This window comes from Entelurus aequoreus, linkage group LG09, assembly GCF_033978785.1.
Source record: "Entelurus aequoreus isolate RoL-2023_Sb linkage group LG09, RoL_Eaeq_v1.1, whole genome shotgun sequence".
In the NCBI taxonomy this organism is placed as follows: domain Eukaryota; kingdom Metazoa; phylum Chordata; class Actinopteri; order Syngnathiformes; family Syngnathidae; genus Entelurus; species Entelurus aequoreus.
The window spans coordinates 45,758,608-45,781,910 of NC_084739.1; the positions used below are offsets into that span (position 1 = coordinate 45,758,608).

General features: G+C 38.6%; 2 protein-coding genes across 2 annotated transcripts in view; one reads left to right on the top strand and one right to left on the bottom strand.

The window, feature by feature from the left end:
• Positions 1-23,303, bottom strand: part of b3gat2 (beta-1,3-glucuronyltransferase 2 (glucuronosyltransferase S)) — a 639,688-nt gene that overhangs the window by 354,462 nt on the left and 261,923 nt on the right. The window lies entirely within an intron of this gene.
• The window catches only part of smap1 (small ArfGAP 1), a 260,078-nt gene that overhangs the window by 186,319 nt on the left and 50,456 nt on the right, over positions 1-23,303 (top strand). The window contains exon 7 of the mRNA XM_062058838.1: positions 9,874-9,934. Within this exon, the coding sequence (XP_061914822.1) occupies positions 9,874-9,934 (61 nt within the window). The remainder of the gene's footprint in view (positions 1-9,873; positions 9,935-23,303) is intronic.

The following is a 23,303-nucleotide window of genomic DNA, read 5'->3' on the forward strand; positions in this document are numbered from 1 at the left end:
TGAGGGAGAACGCTCATTCTCTCTTTTGTCAAGAGTAAAAAATGAGCTGCGCACAAGAATGACTCAGAAAAGATTAAATGCGTTATCTCTAATGGCAATTGAGAGTGAGCTGACAAGAGAGTTGGACTTCAATGATGTGGTGGATGATTTTGCAAAATTGAAAGCACGAAAGAAACCCCTTGCTTAAAGGTGCACTGTGTAAGATTTTTAGGTTATTTCCAGAATTCACCCATTCACTAATGTTAGGCTACCTGTTTTCATGAATACTTACCACCACCATAAAATTCTAAGTATCCATTATGACTTGGAGAATTGCACTTTTGCCATTTCTGGGAAGTGTCACCTGGATTGTGAAGATAGGATTGACTTTAGGCAGAAGCTTGGTGCTTTCTCTGGCAAACTGAACCTCAAGCTTCATTCTCTGCAGCTTTGCATTCTTGTGCAGACTTTCATCCACAAGGAACTTTTCAACTTCCCCACTATCGTGAAGGGGCCATCAAAAGATTTCAGTGTGTCCAGCATGTCTAGTCTCTTACTCTCCTTTCTTTGAGCCATCTCTTGTTTCTCATCTGCCCTACTCTCGAATTTTGCCTTCATGAATTTACTCCAGTTGAGTTCAACCTCCCTTTTTGCTTGTGCTGCTGCCTTGAAACCTCTGAAGCTCCTGGCTCTTCTGTAAAATTATTGACCTATTGACTGCGTTCAGTGTGCCCAACTTCTTCAGTTTGTAGTCCACCTTGCCACATTGTCTCTCCATCCCAATGTTGTGCACAGGGGTGCCATCAATGTTACTAGCCTGTTCACTGACAGGGTCCATTGGGAAGGTCTCCTCATCCATCCTCTGCCTGGCCAGGACAGTCTTCAGATGGGGCAGCATGAGATCTGTCAGCTGCTTCACTTCATCCAAGTATTCGGCAGCCACGTCTGACACTGAGTTCAGGACATGTCCAGTGCCTGTCCAGCCACTATAGCATTCTTGGAAATGGGCTATCTTGACCTGCATGCAGCCCTTGTACCATGAACTGGCCTACACCTTTCTTTGTGGTGCTCTCCGATGCATGTTATCATTTTACCTTTCTCCTTCTCCTCAAGCTTAACCACAAATAGATACAGACTTTGAGCCTCAATTTGCTGCACAGCTGCCGTTATGCCAATGTGTTTTCCTAAGATACTATTTTATTTTTAATGATAGAAGGGAGGAAAAGGGGGCAAAAATCATGTCCGATTTAGTTTTTTGGGTGGGTTGGGGGGTTTATTTCATGATAGCTACCAACTTCCAATACATAATATCTCTCAAATGACCCAATGCACCATCACTGAAGTGGGCGTAATCATTTTCAAAAATGTTTATTTTTAGGCCATTTATCCCCTCCCCCTGTGTCTGTGTGAAACCTGTGCTTGTCAGTGTCTGTGTGGTATACCTAATAGTGTGTGTGCAGTATGTGCACTCTTCTGTACAGTACAGTGTGCATGTCTGTTCACAGTATACAGTATTTCTTGCATAGTGCGTGCGTGTGTGTGCGCCCACACGCGCGGGGGGTTGAGGGGCCAAGACCATGTCAGGCCCAGGGGGCCAAAATTTCTTAATCCGCCCCTGGTCTGTATGCGGAGTAAAACTATGGAACAAACTGGACTTACATCACAAGCAATGCCAAACTATTAATCGATTTAAACTATATTACAAACATGGGGTCTGGTTCAAATATAGAGATGAGGGTCTTTAAATTGACCTGCTGCTGTACTCTGTCTCAAAGTGTTAACATGTGCTCAATGTTTCCTTACCATTATTGCTAGGTTGTCTATTACTATTGTTGGTATATTCATTATTCCTACATTGTTGATACAAGTTATTGTTACAGTGTAATAATTATTGTTACCTGTGGTAATGCCACTATGATACAACATCTGTATATTAATCCTTGAACAAAGTAAGAGTGAAACTCATGTGAATAATCACTGAATGAAGAACTGGGGGTGGGATTAAATAAATTATCTTCTTCCCACTCCCTTTCAGGCAAAACTGGACAATCATGAATTACATACTATACATTACCTTTTGCATTATATTAATTGATATTATTATGTGCGTTCAACTTTGTACTTTATGTCATTGCCTGAAATAAATAAATAAATGAAAAAAAAAGGAGGTCAGGCAGGGTTATAGGAGAAGGTTACTTTTGATGTGATGGGGGAGAAGAATTGAATAATTAACATTGAAGGGGGCACAGGTATAAACAATGAGGAGGACACGCAGAAGAGAAAAAAGATCGATAATAGGTGGAACATTGGAAATGATGTCAGAAGTAGAGCAAGAATAGAGGAAATAATGACAAAGACTGGAGAAACAAAATAGGACTGGGATGTGAAAGCAAGTAATAAACAAATATGAGGCAGCAATATTTGAGTTAAAGTGTGCAGAATTGCTGCAGTTTTGCACACTTTGTTGTGTGCATGAAATAAGCTAAAACCAATCCATTGTGCATCAAGATATTGTTTTGAAGGCTATATAAGCTTTGCAGCTTGATACGTGACGATGCAAATTAGTGAAATATCTCTGTATGCCCGTATACCGATATTATCTAGCACTAAATTTACGATACCCATCTGTATGTCAACTGATAACATTATTAACTGAGACTGATGTATGCAGCAGCTCTTTCTTCAAACTAATGTCGGTCACATCTGATGTAATGAATGCTGCTTTTAATAGGATGCCACTAGATCAGGGGTGCCCACAGTGAACTACTTATCAAATGACCAAGTCAAGGAGCTCTATCTCATTTATATATTATACAAATGTATATATAAATGTATGTTTATATATGTACATATATGTGTGTATCATCCGACATCACATGGACAAAGATAAGACCTTCTGGAGGAAAGTTCTGTGGTCAAATGAAACAAAAATGTAGCTGTTTGGCCACAATACCCAGCAATATGTTTGGAGGAGAAAAGGTGAGGCCTTTAATCCCAGGAATACCATTTCTACCGTCAAACATGGTGGTCGTAGTATTATGCTCTGGGCCTGTTTTGCTGCCAATGGAACTGGTGCTTTACAGAAAGTAAATGAGACAATGAAAAAGGAGGATTACCTCCAAATTCTTCATGACAACCTAAAATCATCAGCCTGGAGGTTGGCTCTTCGGCGCAGTTGGGTGTTCCAACAGGACAATGACCCAAAACACACGTCAAAAGTGGTAAAGAAATGGCTAAATCAGGCTAGAATTAAGGTTTTAGAATGGCCTTCCCAAATTCCTGACTTAAACGTGTGGACAATGCTGAAGAAACAAGTCCATGTCAGAAAACCAACCAATTTAGCTGAACTGCACCAATTTTGTCAAGAGGAGTGGTCAAAAATTCAACCAGAAGCTTGTGGATGGCTACCAGCGCCTTATTGCAGTGAAACTTGCCAAGGGACATGTAACTAAATATTAACATTGCTGTATGTATACTTTTGACCCAGCAGATTTGGTCACATTTTCAGTAGACCCATAATAAATTCATAAAAGAACCAAACTTCATGAATGTGTTTTGTGACCAACAAGTATGTGCTCTAATCACTCTATCACAAAAAAAAAGAGTTGTAGAAATGATTGGAAACTCAAGACAGCCATAACATTATGTTCTTACAAGTGTATGTAAACTTTTGACCACAACTGTATATATATATATATATATATATATATATATATATATATATATATATATATATATATATATATATATATATATATATATATATATATATATATATATATATATATATATATATATGTCTTAACTAGATTATCCAAAAAATAGTGCTCGATACCGTGGTAGAGCGCAATATATGTATGTGTGGGAAAAAATCACAAGACTACTTCATCTCTACAGGCCTGTTTCATGAGGGGTTCCCTCAATCATCAGGAGATTTTAATAGAAGCATTCACATACCATGGTTTATATAGGGCACAGAACGGGTAGGTACAGGCATGCGTAGGGGCGTGGTGATTGGCTCATGTGTTACCTAGGAGGTGTTTCCTTCTGTGACGGCATGCTGATACAATCTTGCTGCGCTTGTTGAGGGATGACAGGTCTGGGCGGTATATAATAAACAGTTTCTCTTTTAAGCATAGGTTGCATCTTTTATTACCACTGTTGTAAGGTGTGCTGAATGCAAGAATTTGCCATGTTATTGAATATTCAACATTATTGTCTTTGAGGTTCCAAATGTGTTTGCTGAGTTCTGTAGTATTCCGCAGGCTTTGGTTTCTGAAAGAAGCCTTGTGATTGTTCCATCTGGCTTTGAATTCTCCCTCGTTTAATCCTACGTACGTGTCGGATGTGTTAATGTCCTTGCGTGTTACCTTTGATTGGTAAACGACTGTTTATTATATACCGCCCAAACCTGTCATCCCTCAACAAGCGCAGCGAGATTGTATCAGCATGCCGTCACAGAGGGAAACACCACCTAGGTAACACATGAGCCAATCACCACGCCCCTACGCCTGCCTGTACCTACCCGTTCTACAATACAATACTACTGCACATGTCGATAAACTGACTGATTTATCAAGAAGCAATGACCCTCAAATTGTATGTCGATCAAATCGAGCCACTTAAGCAGGCACTATTTAGTAATACGAACACGGTGGACCTAAAAAGTTGGTCGACATTAGACGTAAGAGGGACCGACTTACACGGGTTCCATTGCAAATTACGTTAAGTTTGGAAAAACTGTTCGTGGTAGGTTAGGTCTTTCCTGCATAGATACAATATAGTCATAGTGTATAGTATATACACTATGTATACTATACACACATTGTACACACTGTACACATACAATTTGTACACACATTGTATACAGTGTATACAATGTGTGCAGCATATTCTGGGTGTGCAGGCAACTCAGATGCTCCCAAGTGAGGAGATTTTCTGTCGTAAGAAAATGTAGTGGGTGAAGGATGGTATAGAATAGACTTTTATTCATCCCACAATGGGAAAATTATGTTGTTGCAGTACAAAACAAGTAGTAATACATACTGCACTAATATGTATAGATAAAAGATAAAATACATTTAAAAAACACTTACATCCGTATTGCACACCAAGATAAAAGATCACAGTAATCACATACGTATGTTGTAAAGTCTTATGGCTGTGGGTAGAAAGGACCTGAAGTAGCGCTCCTTCTTGCACTGTGGATGTAACATTCTGATGCTGAAGGAGCTCCTCAAGGCCTTCACAGTGCCGTGCATGGGGTGAGAGGGATTGGACATAATGGATGTTAACTTGGTCAGCATTCTTCTGTCAGCACCCTCCTCAGTGCTGTCTAGTGGGCAGCCTAGGATGGAGTCAGCTGTCATAATTAGTTTATCAAATCTATTCCTATCTCTGGCCGTGCTGCCCCCTCCCAGCAAAAAAATCAAAAACATTTTCAAATTATTGTGCACGCATGTAAGCAAAGGCTATATTGCATCTTTTAAAGACATTGCATGCATTTAGTTATGCCAGCATTTACCAATTTTGAACGTGTCCTAATGGTGGACCCCTTTCATACTTCTTATTGTCTTCTTTTCTGTCTGTAGCTCTCTGGACAGACACTAAATTACTGTCATCCCATTAGACTGCTGGCATATGTTGCATTTTCCTTTTAGCTCATGAATAGATTATTCTAGAGAACAAGAGGCTGCTCGAGTTCATGGAAAGCACTTGGCTTTGTTGTAGATAGAAATGAGAGGGATGAGGAATTGTGGATGAGTTGGTTTTGTGAGTATTTATTTATTCCACACAACAATGAGAGGAGTGTTTTGTTGCTCGGCACCTTATGACTTAGTAGAACATTTTAATGGTAAACAAATATCACAGTGTGTGCAACGATCAAACCTGTCTGTGGTTGGTCAGTGTAAGTTTGATGGCGCAAGGGGCTTGCAGACAACGAGCAATCTGACACTCTTAACGTCACACTGCCCCCACTGCAGTGCTTTCTGAGATCTCACATTCAAGAGGTCGATAGCTTGGCCACAATGAGACTAATCAATAAAAAGGATTTGCACTGTTGAAAGAGGAGAAGTAACCCTGACAAGAAGACACACACAACGCAGACATAATAATCATAAACACACACATGCAGCCAAACATACGTTCATGTCACTGACTGTTATTTCCCAGCTTACTGTCCAAGCGAGAGTTGCCAAGAATGCTGAACTTGTTAGCATTTAAAAAGCCAGCTTTGAAACTAACATAATCTACAATTTATACCATTAAAGATTTGTTCTTTGATTTGACATTAATCAAAATAAAATATAGCAGGTAAAGGAATTCAAATATTTGGATGTTATTTTGGACCCTAAGCTAAAAATTGATGGCCATAGTATTCATTCATTTCATTTATTTATTTCAGGCAATGACATAAAAAAGTACAAAGTTGACGACACATAATAATATAAATTAATATAGTGCAAAAGGTAATGTATAGTATGTAATGCATGATTGTCCAGTTTTGCCTGAAAGGGAGTGGGAAGAAGATAATTTATTTAATCCCACCCCCAGTTCTCCATTCAGTGATTATTCACATGAGTTTCACTCTTACTTTGTTCAAGGATTATAATACCGATGTTGTATCACAGTGGCATTACCCCAGGTAACAATAATTATTACACTGTAACAATAATTTGTATATACAATATAGGAATAATGAATATAGCAACAATGGTAATAGACAACATAGCAATAATGGTAAGGAAACATTGAGCACATGTTACACTTTGAGACAGAGTATAGCAGCAGGTCAAATTAAAGACCCTCATCTCTATATTTGAACCAGACCCCATGTTTGTATAATAGTTTAAATCGATTAATAGTTTGGCATTGCTTGTGTTGTAAGTCCAGTTTGTTCCATAGTTTTACTCCGCATACAGACACACAAAAACGTTTACGAGTGGTTTGAGCTCTCGGCAGTAAGAAATATCCAAAGCCTCTCAAGTTATGAGCCTAAAAATGACTAAGACCATAAAAATAATTATAAACTGTTTCAGGCTTATTAGACCTTGTTCATCGGTTCAAGCTGCACAAGTTTACATGCATGCAATGATTTTATCCCATATGTCTGGGGTTAGTGCATCTGCCTCACAATACAAAGGTCCTGGGTTCGATCCTGCGCTCGGGATCTTTCTGTGTGGAGTTTGCATGTTCTCCCCGGGCCTGTGTGGGTTCCCTCCGGGCACTCCGGCTTCCTCCCACCTCCAAAGACATGCACCTGGGGATAGACTGATTGCCAACACTAAATTGGCCCTAGTGTGTGAATGTGAGTGTGAATGTTGTCTGTCTATCTGTGTTGGCCCTGCGATGAGGTGGCGACTTGTCCAGGGTGTACCCCGCCTTCCACCCGATTGTAGCTGAGATAGGCTCCGGCGCCTCCCGCAACCCCGAAGGGAATAAGCGGTAGAAAATGGATGGATGTCTTATTGTGCCATGGTCTGGGTACAGGCCACAACATGTGTAGTGAAGCCTCTGTTGTCGTTAAATAAACAATCACTAAAGATATTTGACCAAAAACCAATGAAGCATCATCACTGCCATATTACCCAAAAATATAAGATGATGAGTTTTGGTAATTTTATACATTTCTCATTTTTGAAAGCTACTTTTAAGTGTCTTAATGGATTAGCCCCTGATGTGATGTGTATATAAATACAAAGATACAGTAGTGAAGGTGTGCAGACTGGAGCTGCAGTCGGTGGGAGCTGTAGAGTGAAAAGGTGCCGGACGACTCTGGGTCATTCTGCGTTCTCAGTGAAGGCCACAGCAAGAAGGTCCTGGGTTAGATTCCCGTGCTTGGGGTCTATCTGTGTGGAGTTAACCCTGCGATGAGGTGGCGACTTGTCCAGTGTGTACCCCACCTTTCGTGCTGCAATAGGCCTCTGCGTGATCTCAAAAGGGACAAGCGGTAGAAAATGAATGAATAGATGGATTAAAGTCAACATTACTGAGATTTTAAAATTATGTACATTGAAAATAAATTGTGGACTGCAAATTATGTTTTTTTTTTTAGAATTAGCACATCCTTTGTCTTTCTGTTGTGATTCCATCCACCACTGGTGTATGTTTTTCTAATTCCTGCGCACAATTCACCACTAATGCATTACTGAATAAGCACAGACAACATATTAATTTTCTTTTCTTTGATTGAAACAGTATTGAGTTTAATACCAGCCATCAATAATTTGGTGAAGAGAAATTCGGTTTGTTAGCAGCATTGTAGATCTCTTGAAGCCCATGCAGTCACCTTCCTTTACACCAGGGGTGGGCAATTAATTTTTACCGGGGGCCGCATGAGCAACCCGAGCACTGCTGGAGGGCCACACTGACAATATTTCAATTAAATTTTGCTCAAATTATTTTTGATATACCGTAAGATAGATAATAATAATAATAATATTTTCATTTAACCTAACTTATCTTTATACAAAAGCAGATGGCTTTTGATGGTTTTATTTTTAACACTTTCTTACACAACACTTCCTGATGTATATTACAATACAAAAATTTCAATTCTGTCACTTTATCCTGCATCCTCTTTGTTGTAAAACCTTTATTTAACCAGATAAGAAAACGTTGTGAACGTAGCACTACGCCTGTAAGGTGATTGGCGAAGAAGGAGGAAGCGTTGCTGTTGCGGAAATTAGGAGTGAGGATTGGTTTTCCTTTTGGAAAGAACGAGATAAGTTGAGCTGTGTTAGTAGAGCATGCTCAATAAAAGTTTAAAAAGTGCATCAGACTTGGTGTGCATTTCTTCTGGACGCTACAATTGATGTCAGAAGTGGGATGAAATGCCTCCCAGTTCGCCTTGCCATCCAACCTGGGAGTCTTCATTGAGGGCGGAATTCCCCCCGTGGCAAGCAGCGTGGCTGCACCTGTAAACGCTCTCTCTCTCTCTCTCTCTCTCTCTCTCTCTTTGCAGCGAGCTCCTCACGTGGCACGTACCTCCCGATGACGTAGCACACAAACAGTGCAGTATGCGCAAAGTTTTACTTCTGCCACCAATTGTAGCGTCCAGAAGAAGTGCACATCAAGTCTGACGCTCTTTTTAAACTTTTATTGAGCAAGCTATACTAACACAGCTCAACATATCTCGTTCCTTCCACACGCACGTCTCCTCACTCCTCATTTACGCAACTCAAGAAGACAACATCTACTTCAGCAGGTCGTTACACTATATTCTTTAAACACAGCAACGTGTGTACCACAAATAAGCACACAGCTTTACCTTTACTTGTCTTGTTGAAAACACGCCATTCGTCATCAACTTTTCTCTTTTTAGCGTTTCGGGGATAACCGGGCATCACTTGTCGCTGTGCGCCTTCCCTCACAGGACATACGCACATATAACACTTTTCAAAATAAAAGCAGCACAGTTGTATTGCACGCACGACAAAGATGTTTTTTTAAATGTATTTTGTAATTTGAGATTGCCGCTGCGCGCACGAGCATACGTCCACACGGAAGTAATACAAATAACGCTTTTCAAAACAAAAGCAGCACCGTTGTATTGCACACTCGAAATAGATGCTTTTTAAAATTTATTTTGTAATTTATAATTGGCCTCACGCGGGCCGGACAGGGACGTACAAAGGGCCGGATGCGGCCCGCGGGCCGCACAATGCCCAGGTCTGCTTTACACTCTCCCATATCAAATTTGTGTTCATCTGTATCAGTATATTCCCCACATTCCCTTTCTGATAAATCTGTCTTTCTACTTTTTATGTACGTTCAGTCTGCCTGCTTTGCCTTCTCTCTACCGTTCAGATGTTTACCTCATGAATACACATACCCTTATTGTATGGCATATTGTAATATTTCAATATAGTCTGTTGTTTTTTTTCTACACAGTCCGAGAATCGAGCCAGTCCCAAGAAGAGTAAAGAGACAGCTGTGGACCTGCTAGGCCTAGGTAAGACCTGCCAAACCCTCTCAATATATCATGAGAACATTTTCATAACACAATAATCGTTCAAATCAGATTTGAAGATCAGAAGATCTTATTACGGTTTTTGATAGATATTGCAATCAATAGTGTTTATTCCATGTCTGACATTTAAATTTAGGATTCATACATGAGTCATAAAGAATGTTTGTAACATGGTATTGGTGGATGATCTATGATACAAAACCCAAAACCAGTAAAGTTGGCATGTTGTGTAAATCGTAAATAAAAACAGAATACAATGATTTGCAAATCCTTTTTAAGCTATATTCAATTGAATAGACTGCAAAGACAAGAAACTTAATGTTCGAACTGGTAAACTTTGTTATTTATGGAAAAAATATTAACTCATTTGGAATTTGATGCCTGCAACATGTTTTAAAAAAGCTGACACAAGTGGCAAAAGAGACTGAGAAAGTTGAGGAATGCTCATCAAACACTTATTTGGAACATCCCACAGATGAACAGGCTAATTGGGAACAGGTGGGTTCCATGATTGGGTATAAAAGCAGCTTCCACGAAATGCTCAATCATTCACAAACAAGGATGGGGTGAGGGTCACCACTTTGTGAACAAATGCGTGAGGAAATTGTCAAACAGTTAAGGAACAACATTTTTCAACGAGTTATTGCAAGAAATTTAGGGATTTCCCCATCTACGGTCCGTAATATCATTAAAAGGTTCAGAGAATCTGGAGAAATCACTGCACGCAAGTGGCAAAGCCGAAAACCAACATTGACCTTTGATCCCTCAGGCGGTACTGCATCAAAAACCAGTAACACTTCAGAAAACCACTGTCAGTAACTACAGTTCCTCGCTACATCTCTAAGTGCAAGTTAAAACTCTACTACGCAAAGCGAAAGCCATTTATCAACAACACCCAGAAACGTTGCCGGCTTGGCTGGGCCCGAGCTCATCTGAGATGGACTGATGCAAAGTGGAAAAGTGTTCTGTGGTCTGACGAGTCCACATTTCAAATTGTTTTTGGAAACTGTGGACGTCGTGTCCTCCGGACCAAAGAGGAAAAGAACCCTCCGGACTATTATAGGCGCAAAGTTCAAAAGCCAGCATCTGTGATGGTATGGGGGTGTATTAGTGCCGAAGGAATGGGTAACTTACACATCTGTGAAAGCACCATTAATGCTGAAAGGTACATACAGGTTTTGGAGCAACATATGTTGGCATCCAAGCAACGTCTTTTTCATGGACGCCCCTGCTTATTTCAGCAAGACAATGCCAAGCCAAATTCTTCACGTGTTACAACAGCGTGGCTTTGTAGTAAAAGAGTGTGGGTACTAGACTGGCCTGCCTGTAGTCCAGACCTGTCTCCCATTGAAAATGTGTGGTGCATTATGAAGCGTAAAATACGACAGCGGAGACCCCGGACTGTTGAACAACTTAAGCTGTACATCAAGCAAGAATGGGAAAGAATTCCACCTGAAAAGCTTCAAAAATTGGTCTCCTCAGCTCCCAAACATTTACCAATTGTTGTTCAAAGGAAAGGCCATGTAACACAGTGATAAAAAATGCCCCTGTGCCAACTTTTTTGCAATGTGTTGATGATAAGTTAATGATTATTTGTTAAAAGAAAAAACGTTTCTCAGTTCGAACATTAAATATCTTGTCTTTGCAGTGTACTCAATTGAATATAAGTTGAAAAGGATTTGCAAATCATTGTATTCTGTTTTTATTTACAATTTACACAACATGCCAACTTCACTGGTTTTGGATTTTGTATAATGTACACAATCTATTGCAGTATGGAGCTGTCTACTAAACTGTAAGCTATTTTAACTACGGCAGAATATATTTAAAAATAAACTAGACCCAGTGAAGCTAATGCCTGGATTTCGAAAAAAAAGGCCAATTCAGAGTCTGGCACATGCAGCAATGGTGAGTTCTGAATGGACATCTCTATAAGGAGTTGTATAAAATATTGAGACATTTGAGGATACAGTCAGTGGTGTTTTGGTAGATCACATCTGCACAATGGAGAATAGGATGTAACAGTTGTGATGTTCTTCTTTTTCTAACTTGAAATGAAAACCAATTGATTGATTGGTAGAAAGTGCCCAAACAGCCATACATTATCTTGGGGGTTTAAAAGTAAACTCAGGGTTCATCTATCGAATGTTTTTCAATACATTAACTTGCATTAGTGAAGTTATATTGCTAACATTAATAAACTAGATAGATAAACCATATATTACATCATAGAGCATTTTTTTCACATTAAGAACAAGCCTGTTGTAATTGGACCACTGTTGGACAGTATTAAACTCATGTGGCGAATTATATTTAACTTGTCATATAACACAATTGATATTTAGATAGGCTCCTGCACCCCCCGCAACCCCAAACGGGACAAGCGGCAGAAAATGGATAGATGGATGGAAATGGTAAGCTTAAAGATGAACATGGCAGAATGAGTACAATTGAGGTAAACTATTAATAGAAATAAAGTAAAGAAGTGGACCTAAAACAGAATCTATTTTGAAGATAACAGTTAAACAAGAGGACAGCGTTTTGATGCAGGCCAAGATAATGCGGTTAGTCCAGGATAAGATGATAATCAACTCGGTCAAAAGCTTTTGACAAATCAATAACAAATTTCACCTGTAAATTGGCCGGTGTCAGATGCAGAAAACAAGTCTTTTTTTTTATTCAAGAAGAGCTGTAGGTGTAGACACAAAGGTTGAAAAAGGGATTTATGTGGAAATAAAATGTTAGCTTCAGTGACATAAATACATAATTGATGAAAAATGTGTTTTTCACATTTAGACAATAATTATTGGGTCTCCAACTTGGAAAAAAGGAACAACTCAGGCATACTTCTTTGCGAAGGGAAAACAATGGATAAGTCAGACAAAGGATACATCCGTGTGTGAGCAGCAAATTTCTAAAATTTTTCTTGCAAAACATCAGCACCAGCACAACTAACAACACATTCCATTATACACATCATGAGGCATGTTTCGATGAGTAGAAATAACATATTCAACCATGAAATAGGGGTTTGTATGCAATGTACAAGAAAGTGCTAACAAAAAGCATTAGAGAGGCGAGTGGGATCATCTTTTTTGCTGTTGGGAAGGAACACTGCTTACAATCTCTTTAGTGATAGAATGCTATAGAATATGACATTGAACATAGGTCACATGCTCAATTCAAACCTATGCCATTTTGACCCACATTATGAGCAGTAAATACCAGGAATTTCTGCTCCATGTTTGTTGACCCTAAAGACAAACAATACAAGAAAGAAAGTACAAGATAAAGCCTTTCAACTATAAATATGGTAAAATTATACACACTTTTTAGGCTCTTCTGTTTGTGATGTTAGAATGTTGACAAAATGAAGAACTAATGATCACTGACTAAAAAATGACAATGTAGTTGCATGCAGCATGCAGAACTGGACTATAAATGCATGATCCACACATTGCAGCCTTGTTGAGAAGATGAGATTTCACACATAATCAATAATTCCAATACGCTTCAGTATTCTTCCCCACTCTTCCTCCCATCCCCCTCCACTATGTCTCTGTTTACTTTACAACTGTAGCCCTCTGGCAAAATGGATCCTACACATCTTACTGTTTGTTTAACCAGATGAAAACAATAGTCCTCCTATTTTCATTTCCATTTGCTTTGATTGTTCTCTTAAAAGCAGTACTGAAATTGTACTGAAATTTAATTGAAATTTCAATCTTTATGTGTGACGTATAGGGATGTCCGATAATATCGGGCTGCCGATATTATCGGCCGATAAATGCTTTAAAATATAATATTGGAAATTATCGGTATCGGTTTTCTTATTATCGGTATCGGTTTTTAAAAGTAAAATGTATGACGTTTTTAAACGCCGCTGTGTACACGGACGTAGGGAGAGGTACAGAGAACCAATAAACCTTTAAGGCATTTCCTTTACGTGCATGCCATCCCAGTCACATAATATCTACCGGCTTTACTCATTACGAATTAATGCAAGGCATACTTGTTCAACAGCCATACAGGTCACACTGAGGGTCGTGTATAAACAACTTTAACACTGTTACAAATATGCGCCACACTGTGAACCCACACCAAACAAGAATGACAAACACATTTCGGGAGAACATCCGCACCGTAACACAACATAAACACAACATAAACACAACAGAACAAATACCCAGAATCCCTTGTAGTACTAACTCTTCCGGGACGCTACAATATACACGCCCCCGATACCCCCTACCCCCCCACCTCAACCCCACCCACCTCAACCCCACCCACCTCAACCTCCTCATAGTCTCTCTCAGGGAGAGAATGTCCCAAATTCCAAGCTGCTGTTTGGATAGCTAGATAGATAGTACTTTATTGATTCCTTCAGGAGAGTTCCCTCAGGAAAATTAAAATTCCAGCAGCAGTTTACAGAATTGAGATCGAATTTAAAAAGTAAAAAGTAAATAATGGGGGTATAAATGGAAACAAAATAGAAAAATATTACAATAAGAATAAAAATAAAAAGCAACAATGAGAATAAAAATATAACAGTAAAATAAGAATATAACAAGAGAAACTAGGGAGTAGTGACCATGTTATGAAAAAGTATTGCACTGTTATTGTTTTGAGGCATGTTAAAAAAAAAAAAAAGCACTTTGTGACTTCAATAATAAATATGGCAGTGCCATGTTGGCATTTTTTTCCATAACTTGAGTTGATTTATTTTGGAAAACCTTGTTACATTGTTTAATGCATCCAGTGGGGCATCACAACAAAATTAGGCATAATAATGTGTTATTTCCACGACTGTATATATCTGTATCGGTTGATATCGGTATCGGTAAATAAGAGTTGGACAATATGGGATATCGGTAAAAAAGCCATTATCGGACATCTCTGGTGACATATAAAGGGAATAATTACCCTCTGTGAGATGTTCTTTTGTGTGCATAAGATGAGTTGCAAGGATCAAGGCTGGGTTAGTGATGTGAGAAAGATGTGAAATATGGCATCTATCCATTCATTCATTCTTCTACCGCTTATATTGCACTTGGGTTATACTTAGTAAATACAATAGTGTGTCTTGTTTGTGTCTCTTTGTGGCATAATGCATCAAATCAAGATTTATAGCTGAGATAGGCTCCAGCGCCCCCCGCGACCCCGAAGGGAATAAGCGGTAGAAAATGGATGGATGGAAGTTGAAAGTGTCACAAACATTATTGCACGTTGTGCTGTTCAGACGTTACTATTAAATCACGCAAATGTCCTCAGACATTTTGGCAGTGGCGGGCTGTGAATTTGGCACCTAGGCCTTCACTAGGGATATAAAACAATAATATTATCGCAAAATATTATACTATGGCGTGGCATTAAAGACAGAGAGGCATTTTGAATATTGAGGATAAATACCAGTATTACTGAAGCAGGAAATCAAGTTAACCAGTTAGTACTTGTGGTCCACGTAGCAAATTATCTAAAGTATTTTTTGGAAAATTTCACTTTTTTTTAGGATTTGGCCCTTCATCCACAATTCTCATGTGAGACAAGAACACACCTGTGTTGTCATTTTCTGTGCATTCTCGAATAGTAAAAAACTATGGAGCAGTAAAAAAACTGCAAACACAAGGCGGCGATATTCATGCTGTAAGTATATATGCAATGTAGTAACTGGTACATTCATGATAACTTGTAATATTAACAGCCTTGTGGTTATTTTAAGCATTAGTTCAGTTCAGTTCAGTTTATTTATTTATGCAGCACATTTAAAAACAACCCCAGTTGGCCAAAGTGCTGTACAGACATAAGAACCAATTTGAAACAAAAAAAGGGCAGGTAGTGTCATATTTACATTGCAACACAGAAGGATGAATAAAATACAATAGTAAAATATACCATAAAAGAAGTGCAGAATATATCACCTAAAAGATTACAATGTAATAAATAATACAAAAATGTATAAAACAAGAAATAAAAAACAACCAAGATATCCTGCCTAACTGGTTTTGAACACCAGGTAGTAAGAATATGTTTTTAACCTAGATTTAAATTGGCTCAGAGACTGGTAGGATTTAATAGATAGTGGAAGATTGTTCCACAATCTGGGCCCTGCCACTGAGAAGGCTCCATCTCCTTTGGTTTTGAGTCTGTTTTTTGGGACAGCCAGGAGTAGCTGGTCTGAAGACCTCGGGGTCCTGCTGGGAGAATAAGACTGCAGCAGTTCAATTAGATAGGCCGGGGCTACTTGGTTTAAGCATTTCCAAACAATAAGTACAATTTGAAAATGCACTCTAAAAGTAACTGGGAGCCAATGAAATGAGGCCAGTACAAGTTCTGCAAGCGCTGCAGCCGCTGGAGAAAGCCCTGATCCAGGCCTACGTACAAAGAATTACAGTAATCCAGGCGCAACGTCACCAATGCATGGGTTGGTCTTTCAAAGTCAGCCTGTTGAAGATACTGTTTTATTTTTGCAAGGAGTCGTAGCTGAAAGAAGGTAGATTTATTGGCAGAGCTCATTTGTTTGTCCAGCTTAAGCAAGCTGTGAAAGATAAATCCAAGGCTCCTTGCTAATGTGTGGCAATATGAGGACAGAGGACCAATAGCACTGTCATGACCTTGCAGCGGGTTTGTTTGACCAAATACAACCATTTCTGTTTTATTTTTGTGTAAGTATAACAAATTGGCCCCCAACCATTCCTGTACATCATGCAAACAGTTCTGCAGAGTAGTCATGGCAACCAAACTGGTTATTGCTTACTGTTGCAGGCAAATATATTTGAATATCATCTGCGAAGCAGTGAAAAGAGACATTGTGCATGTATAAAAGAGGACATGTGCCAAAATTGAACCTTGGGGTACACTATACTTAAGGGCAGACTCAGAGGAGGAGTATTCCTTAGGTTTGCAGAAAAACCCCTGCTGGTAAAAAATGACTGGAACCATTTTAGAGCTGTACCCCTTAATACCCACACAAGACTCAAGGCATGTTAAAAGAATGCTGTGGTCTACCGTATCAAAAGCAGCAGTCAAATTTAAAACCACAAGAACTGAAGATTGACCTGGGTCCACAGCTAAAAGTCATTAAAAATTCTTAAAAGGGCAGTTTCTGTGCTATGTTGTGATTTAAAACCATACTGAAAATGTTCCCCATTATCATTTGAGTTAAGATAAAAAATAAGTTGATCATAAACAACCTTCTCTAGGACCTTGGATCAAAATGGCAACTTTGAGATTGGTCTAACATTTGATCAAATATTGGGGTCAAGGTTGTTCTTTTTGATTAGTGGCTGGACCACATCATGTTTCAAGGAGGTTGGGAAACATCCACACCTCAGGTAAACATTTACTAGATGAACAATATAAGGCCCAATAGAGTTAAAAGCAATTTTAAAAGCCAACATGGGATATTGTCCGGTGGACATGGAGAGGGTTTTTATCCGTTGAACTACTTTTGTGTTCACTTCAGGTTTGAAAATAAACGTTTAGTGTAACCTCTGCTCCCTCTAAATGAAGCTAAAAAAAAAACATTTACCCTCGTTTTAAAGCAAATTCTGAGTTTAGGAAAATGTTCACCATAGCCTTTTTTCCAAATACTTTGTTTTGAGCCACCCAAAACTCTATTTCTTTCTAAAAAAAAAAGGTCCAAATACATTGATTTTCATAGCTCTCTGTGTGTGTGTGTGCGTTCAGACATACCACGGTATGGGGGCTGCGTGGGGGTTCCAGGTTCAATCCCAGCGTCTGCCATCCTAGTGACGTCTGTTGTGTCCTTGGGCAAGACACTTCACCCTTGCTCCTGATGGGTCATGGTTAGCGCCTTGCATGGCAGCTCCCACCATCAGTGTGTGAATTTGTGTATGAATGGGTGAATGTGGAAATAGTGTTAAAGTGTTTTGAGTACCTTGAAGGTAGAAAAGCGCTATACAAGTAAGGCTGCAGCTAACGATTATTTTTCTATCGATTAATCTATAGATTATTTTTTCGATTAATCTGTTGATCTATTGATTATTTTTCCTTTTACCGATTATTTTTTTATTCAAAATGAAGATGAAAAAATAAATGTAGGCCAGTTTTTTCGAAAGGCATGGCTTTTATTTACAAAAAAAAAGAAGTATGGCCACTCAGTCAACATTGACAACAACATGACTAAATATTCTGTAACAATGTAAACATTTAAAACTTTTAACCTTTAACAAAATTAAAAGTAGCTTATTTGCTTTTTAATGTGCAAATATAAAAGTCAACATCCAGTGCAAATCTTAATATTCTGCAATAGTATAAGCATTTCAAAAGTAAAAGTATTGCTTATTTTGCTTTAAAATGTGCAAAAATAAAGATAAACATCCAATACAAAAAAGTGTAAAACGAAATATTCTGTAACAACAGTGTAAACATTTCAACAAAAGTGAAAGTATTGCTTATTTGCTAAAATGTGCAAAAATAAAGATAAACATCCAATACAAAAAAGTGCCAATCTAAATATTCTGGAGCACTGTAAACATTAAGTATTGCTTTGAAAATGTGCAAAATAAACATCCAGTCCAACACAGTACACAATAACAAATTCTACTCATTCCAGTGAGTGACTAACAGTTGTAATGAAGAAAGGTTAGCATGTCTACATGCTCTGTTTCTTTTCTTGTTTACAATATTCCCAGCAGCTGAAAATAGGCGCTCAGAAGGGGTCGATGTGGCTGGAACTGAGAGGTAATTAGCCTTCACCTCAAGCCAGGACTGCGAGTGAGCTGAGCTGCAGTTTAAATTTCTAGAAGGTCAACGGGCTCATAGTGATGTTACTAGTAGTTGACTGGGAGGTGTTTATTATCATTTGGGGAGAGTCCGCTGCCTGATGCTCACCTGCTAAACACCTATCTGCTCCACGCTGAAGCGCTGACTACATGCGCTCTGAATACGCACTGCTGATTGGCTGATAATGCTTCGTGTGTACCAATCAGATGGTTGTGTGGGTGGGACAATGCTGCGTGCTGAGACAGAGGCAGAAGGAGCGAAGCAGCTTGTTAAGACTTTAGCAGCTAAAGTTAGCTTTAGCTTAGAAACTCGTTCGGTACACCCCCGTACCGAACCGAAAGCCCCGTACCGAAACGGTTCAATACAAAACACGTACCGTTACACCCCTAGCAGATACAAATGACACATTCATGTTTTTGTGTAATGATGACAACGTATGCTCACGCGGACGATTGACTAGTTGATGGTTGATGGTTTTCTTTTCAAATGTTCGTTCATAGCCGTTGTGCTGCTATGATAGGCCATTTCCGCTCGACACAGTGTGCATACAACAACATTATTAGGCTGTGTATTGAAATACTTCCACACTTTTGACGACTTTTGGCGTGGTTTTTCCCCCTCGCTCGCACCGCTCGCATCGTCTGCTTTGATCGTCTGCTTTGCGCTTCGCCATGACGGTAGTGTGACGTAAATATGCGACGCGTCGACGCACAAAAACGGTGTCGACGTATTTATGTAACCGATGACGTCGACTACGTCGACGCGTCGTTTCAGCCTTATATACAAGTATAACCCATTTATCATTCATTACTGTTATTACTTTCTGAGCTGAAAAACAGAAGGTTGTTATCCCATATAAACACACATCCACAATTTACATTTTGTGTAAATGTTTCTTACCTTTTCATCATATTGCCCCTTTTTGCAAGCAGGTAATCTCTGTAGTCACCACAGTGATGTCTCATGTGTTGCATGAGAGAAACCATTTGCAAATGACCTAGGTGAAATATGTGTAAATTAGCATACAAGCCCATTTGTTTGATGCTTCTATATGAACAGTAAATTGGTTCTGGAGGATTCCAAAACACACCCATATCTTGAACAATTGGTCTGTTTCCATGGTGAAAATGAGAGTGCTCTTGACAATAGTATCAGATGGTGGGCACACTGGATAATGTGGATTTAAAGTTGGCAATGATAGACCCTCTTCTCTGTGCAGCTCATCTCAATAACAATGTACTGTATGTACTTTATGTAACAATACATAGAGAGTAATTGATATGCAAATCAAACATTCTTACAGTTTTATTGACATCTATCATTCTTCTGAGCTCATTGACACACTATATATACATATTTTATACAATATACAAAAGGATCAGTATCATTTGAGGGTATACAACAATAGTTTCTGTGGATAATTTTGAGTAGGGAATTAAAACATCATTTTTGTCATCTGTGCAAAAATAAATGCTCATGGTTCTCTTTTGATATAACATACCACAGCACCATTTTTTCCTATTTGTTTGGCTGCTGTTGTCCATTTACATTCGTCTTTCACATGTCAGTACAATGCACTAAGGGTTTGTTCTTTAACACATTAGAAACATCAATCAAACACCCTATCTTACAACACTTGATTGTTTCAAACATAGTCAGCATTCACAAAACCTATATACTATATATATTTATATATACATTATATATAAAAAAAAATATATATATATATATATATATATATATATATATATATATATATATATATATATATATATATATATATATATATATATATATATATATATATATATATATATATATATATATATATATATATATATATATATATATATATATTATCGGCAGTCATTCGAACGAGTATGACGATCCTCCTGGTAGGGGTGTATCTCTTTATGGAGGATGCCTGTGCGTGACTTTGTTTTACGTGGCGAGACTGGTGCACAGACAGTCACCACACGATCCTTGACAGAATGGGGTCAGGGTCCAGTGACATGGAGTCCAAGACGACTGGGGACCCTTTTCTGCTGCAGCCTTCTTCCGCCATCGCAGCCGTTGTGGTAGTTCTTAAATCTACCGTCTTCCGCCTGCTCCGCCGTTGAAGTCTTCACCGTATCCCTGGCTAGGGGGCAGTCAGGTATATATATATATATATATATATATATATATATATATATATATATATATATATATGTACATACATATATGTATATACACATATATGTATATATATATATATATATATATATATATATATATATATATATATATATATATATATATATATATATATATATATATATATATATATATATATATATATATATATATAGATATATGAGTTGGGAAATTGTGTGAGATGTAAATATAAACGGAATTCAATGAACATTTTTTTTCACATAGTCGCATCGGACTATAGGCCTCAGATATATACGTTGTGAAATGGGTTATATACACAATAAAATTCTGTAAATGTGGATTTACATACCTTAATGGTTTCCAAACGGTGCCTGTAACACGGCAGTAAAACAGCTAAACAAACAAAACAGAAGTCATCGTCATGGACCCATTAGCTGCGGAAGCCAAACAGACTCAATAACTCCACGGTGACATCTTGGGGAATTTACTGAAAAATTTGGGATGAACTGGTTTCTGCTGGCGTGCTGAACAAATGTATGGTTGACTTAGTCTGGGTTACCACCAAACACCCTATATATTTATTTATATTATTATTTTATGCATCATCCCATTATGTTGTGTAATAGGTTAGTTTATGTTGAATGTAACGGGTTCCTTGGATTGTCTCTGACCATAAGACAGTGAGCCTTTAAAGTGACCAATGACAAAGGAGGAGCGTTGCCAGGCTGTGTAGTCCATGGCCGCCCCAAAGTACACGAGATTGGTGGGGTTTTGGCACTGTTTTGACACCATACACCACTTTGTAAGCCTTACAGTTGTGAGAGGAAAAAAAAAAAGAACACGGCAAAACAAAGCGCGGGTCACCTTGTGCATGTTTATTTTGTTCAGGTGCCATCAGAATATGTTAATAAAGCAAACAAATAAACTTGGCCAGTCATGGGTTCATCTTCCTGCGTCCTGCAATGACAGCACACAAGACAACTTTACACCCCCAGCTTTTTTTTTTATAGACCCAGGTGTTGTTTTTTAAGTATGCCAGAAGTTATTGTGGAGGACAAAAACTAGGTCAATATTTTAGGTCATAAAAAGACAATGCAGGTCTCATCAAGACTTTGTCTATATTGCACAGCCTTACATCTGTGTCAAGGCGTCCGCTCGCTACGCTGGCCCATGCTTCTCTTGCAAACTCTCTGTGTGGCGTGAAATACATCTCTAAAATTATCTCAACTCTCGCTGTGGCAATGTGGACCATTAAGGCTGTAATTGGCCTTTCTGTATCACATGTATTCCTCTTAATACGACTTGTTCAGGGAGCCTACTCTTTACCGTGATGCTTTTGCAGCCTTGTTGTGATGAAATGTCCTGCTTTTAGACACTCACAATGCACAAATTGCATCTGGCTGGCATCTCTTGTGACTCGTATCTAAAGTAACTCCACAAAGCTGAGATGACAACAGCACTGGATCCAATTAGAGGAGTGACATATTTTTTCACAATATCTGAGCTGGTAAATTTGGCCAGTATGAGACTGATACCAATCCTGCGTATTGAATCTAAGCATCCACATTTAAGACTGGAAACCAAACACAAACAACAAGCTGAGGTCTTTTCCAAGGTTTTTGCTATTTTTTTTGTCTCAAAATGATTATTTTCTGACTTGGTTTACATTAATTTCTGCATCATTAATTAGCAAAAAAAATAAACAACAGACTTCTATTGTCTGAAATTTTTAATTATGGTGTTTGATGTTGATAGCTGTTATTGAGCCAGAAAGCTGAAGATGGTAACAGTCCTCCAGCATGACAGTCACCCAAAACATGGAACCAAGGCTGAAGAAGCAGTATATAAGGATCTTCTATCTCCATTATTACTGGAAGACTAAAGGAAAATGAATGGCTCAGCTAAACACACACACACACACACACACGCACCCACCCACACACACACACACACACACACACACACACACACACACACACACACACACACACACACACACACACACACACACACACACACACACACACACACACACACACACATGCGAGCAGGACGACCCAAGAAACCGACTGTGAAAGCTTCAAAGTCCAGTAGAGGTGATAGAACCATACTCGATACTATCAATACCTAATTTTGTATCACTTTATTAATGATACTGAAGTGATTAGAATTATATTTTTCTTGTTTTTATTATTACAAAATATGTTTTGAGTAGGTTATGTTATCGTTTACAACGCCTGGGAGTAAGTCTCTGGACACAGGAAGGCTTTGAGGGCAAAACCCAAACGATTTGAATGGGATCCAATGCTAGTTTTTGCTTTTGTTTAGTTAATGTGCACTAGCTATTTGGAATGTGCTTACTTTAGTTACTTGCTGTAAAACATGTCCACACACTGCTAGACAAATATATTGTACATCCAAATGCACATACTTTACATACTTACTTACA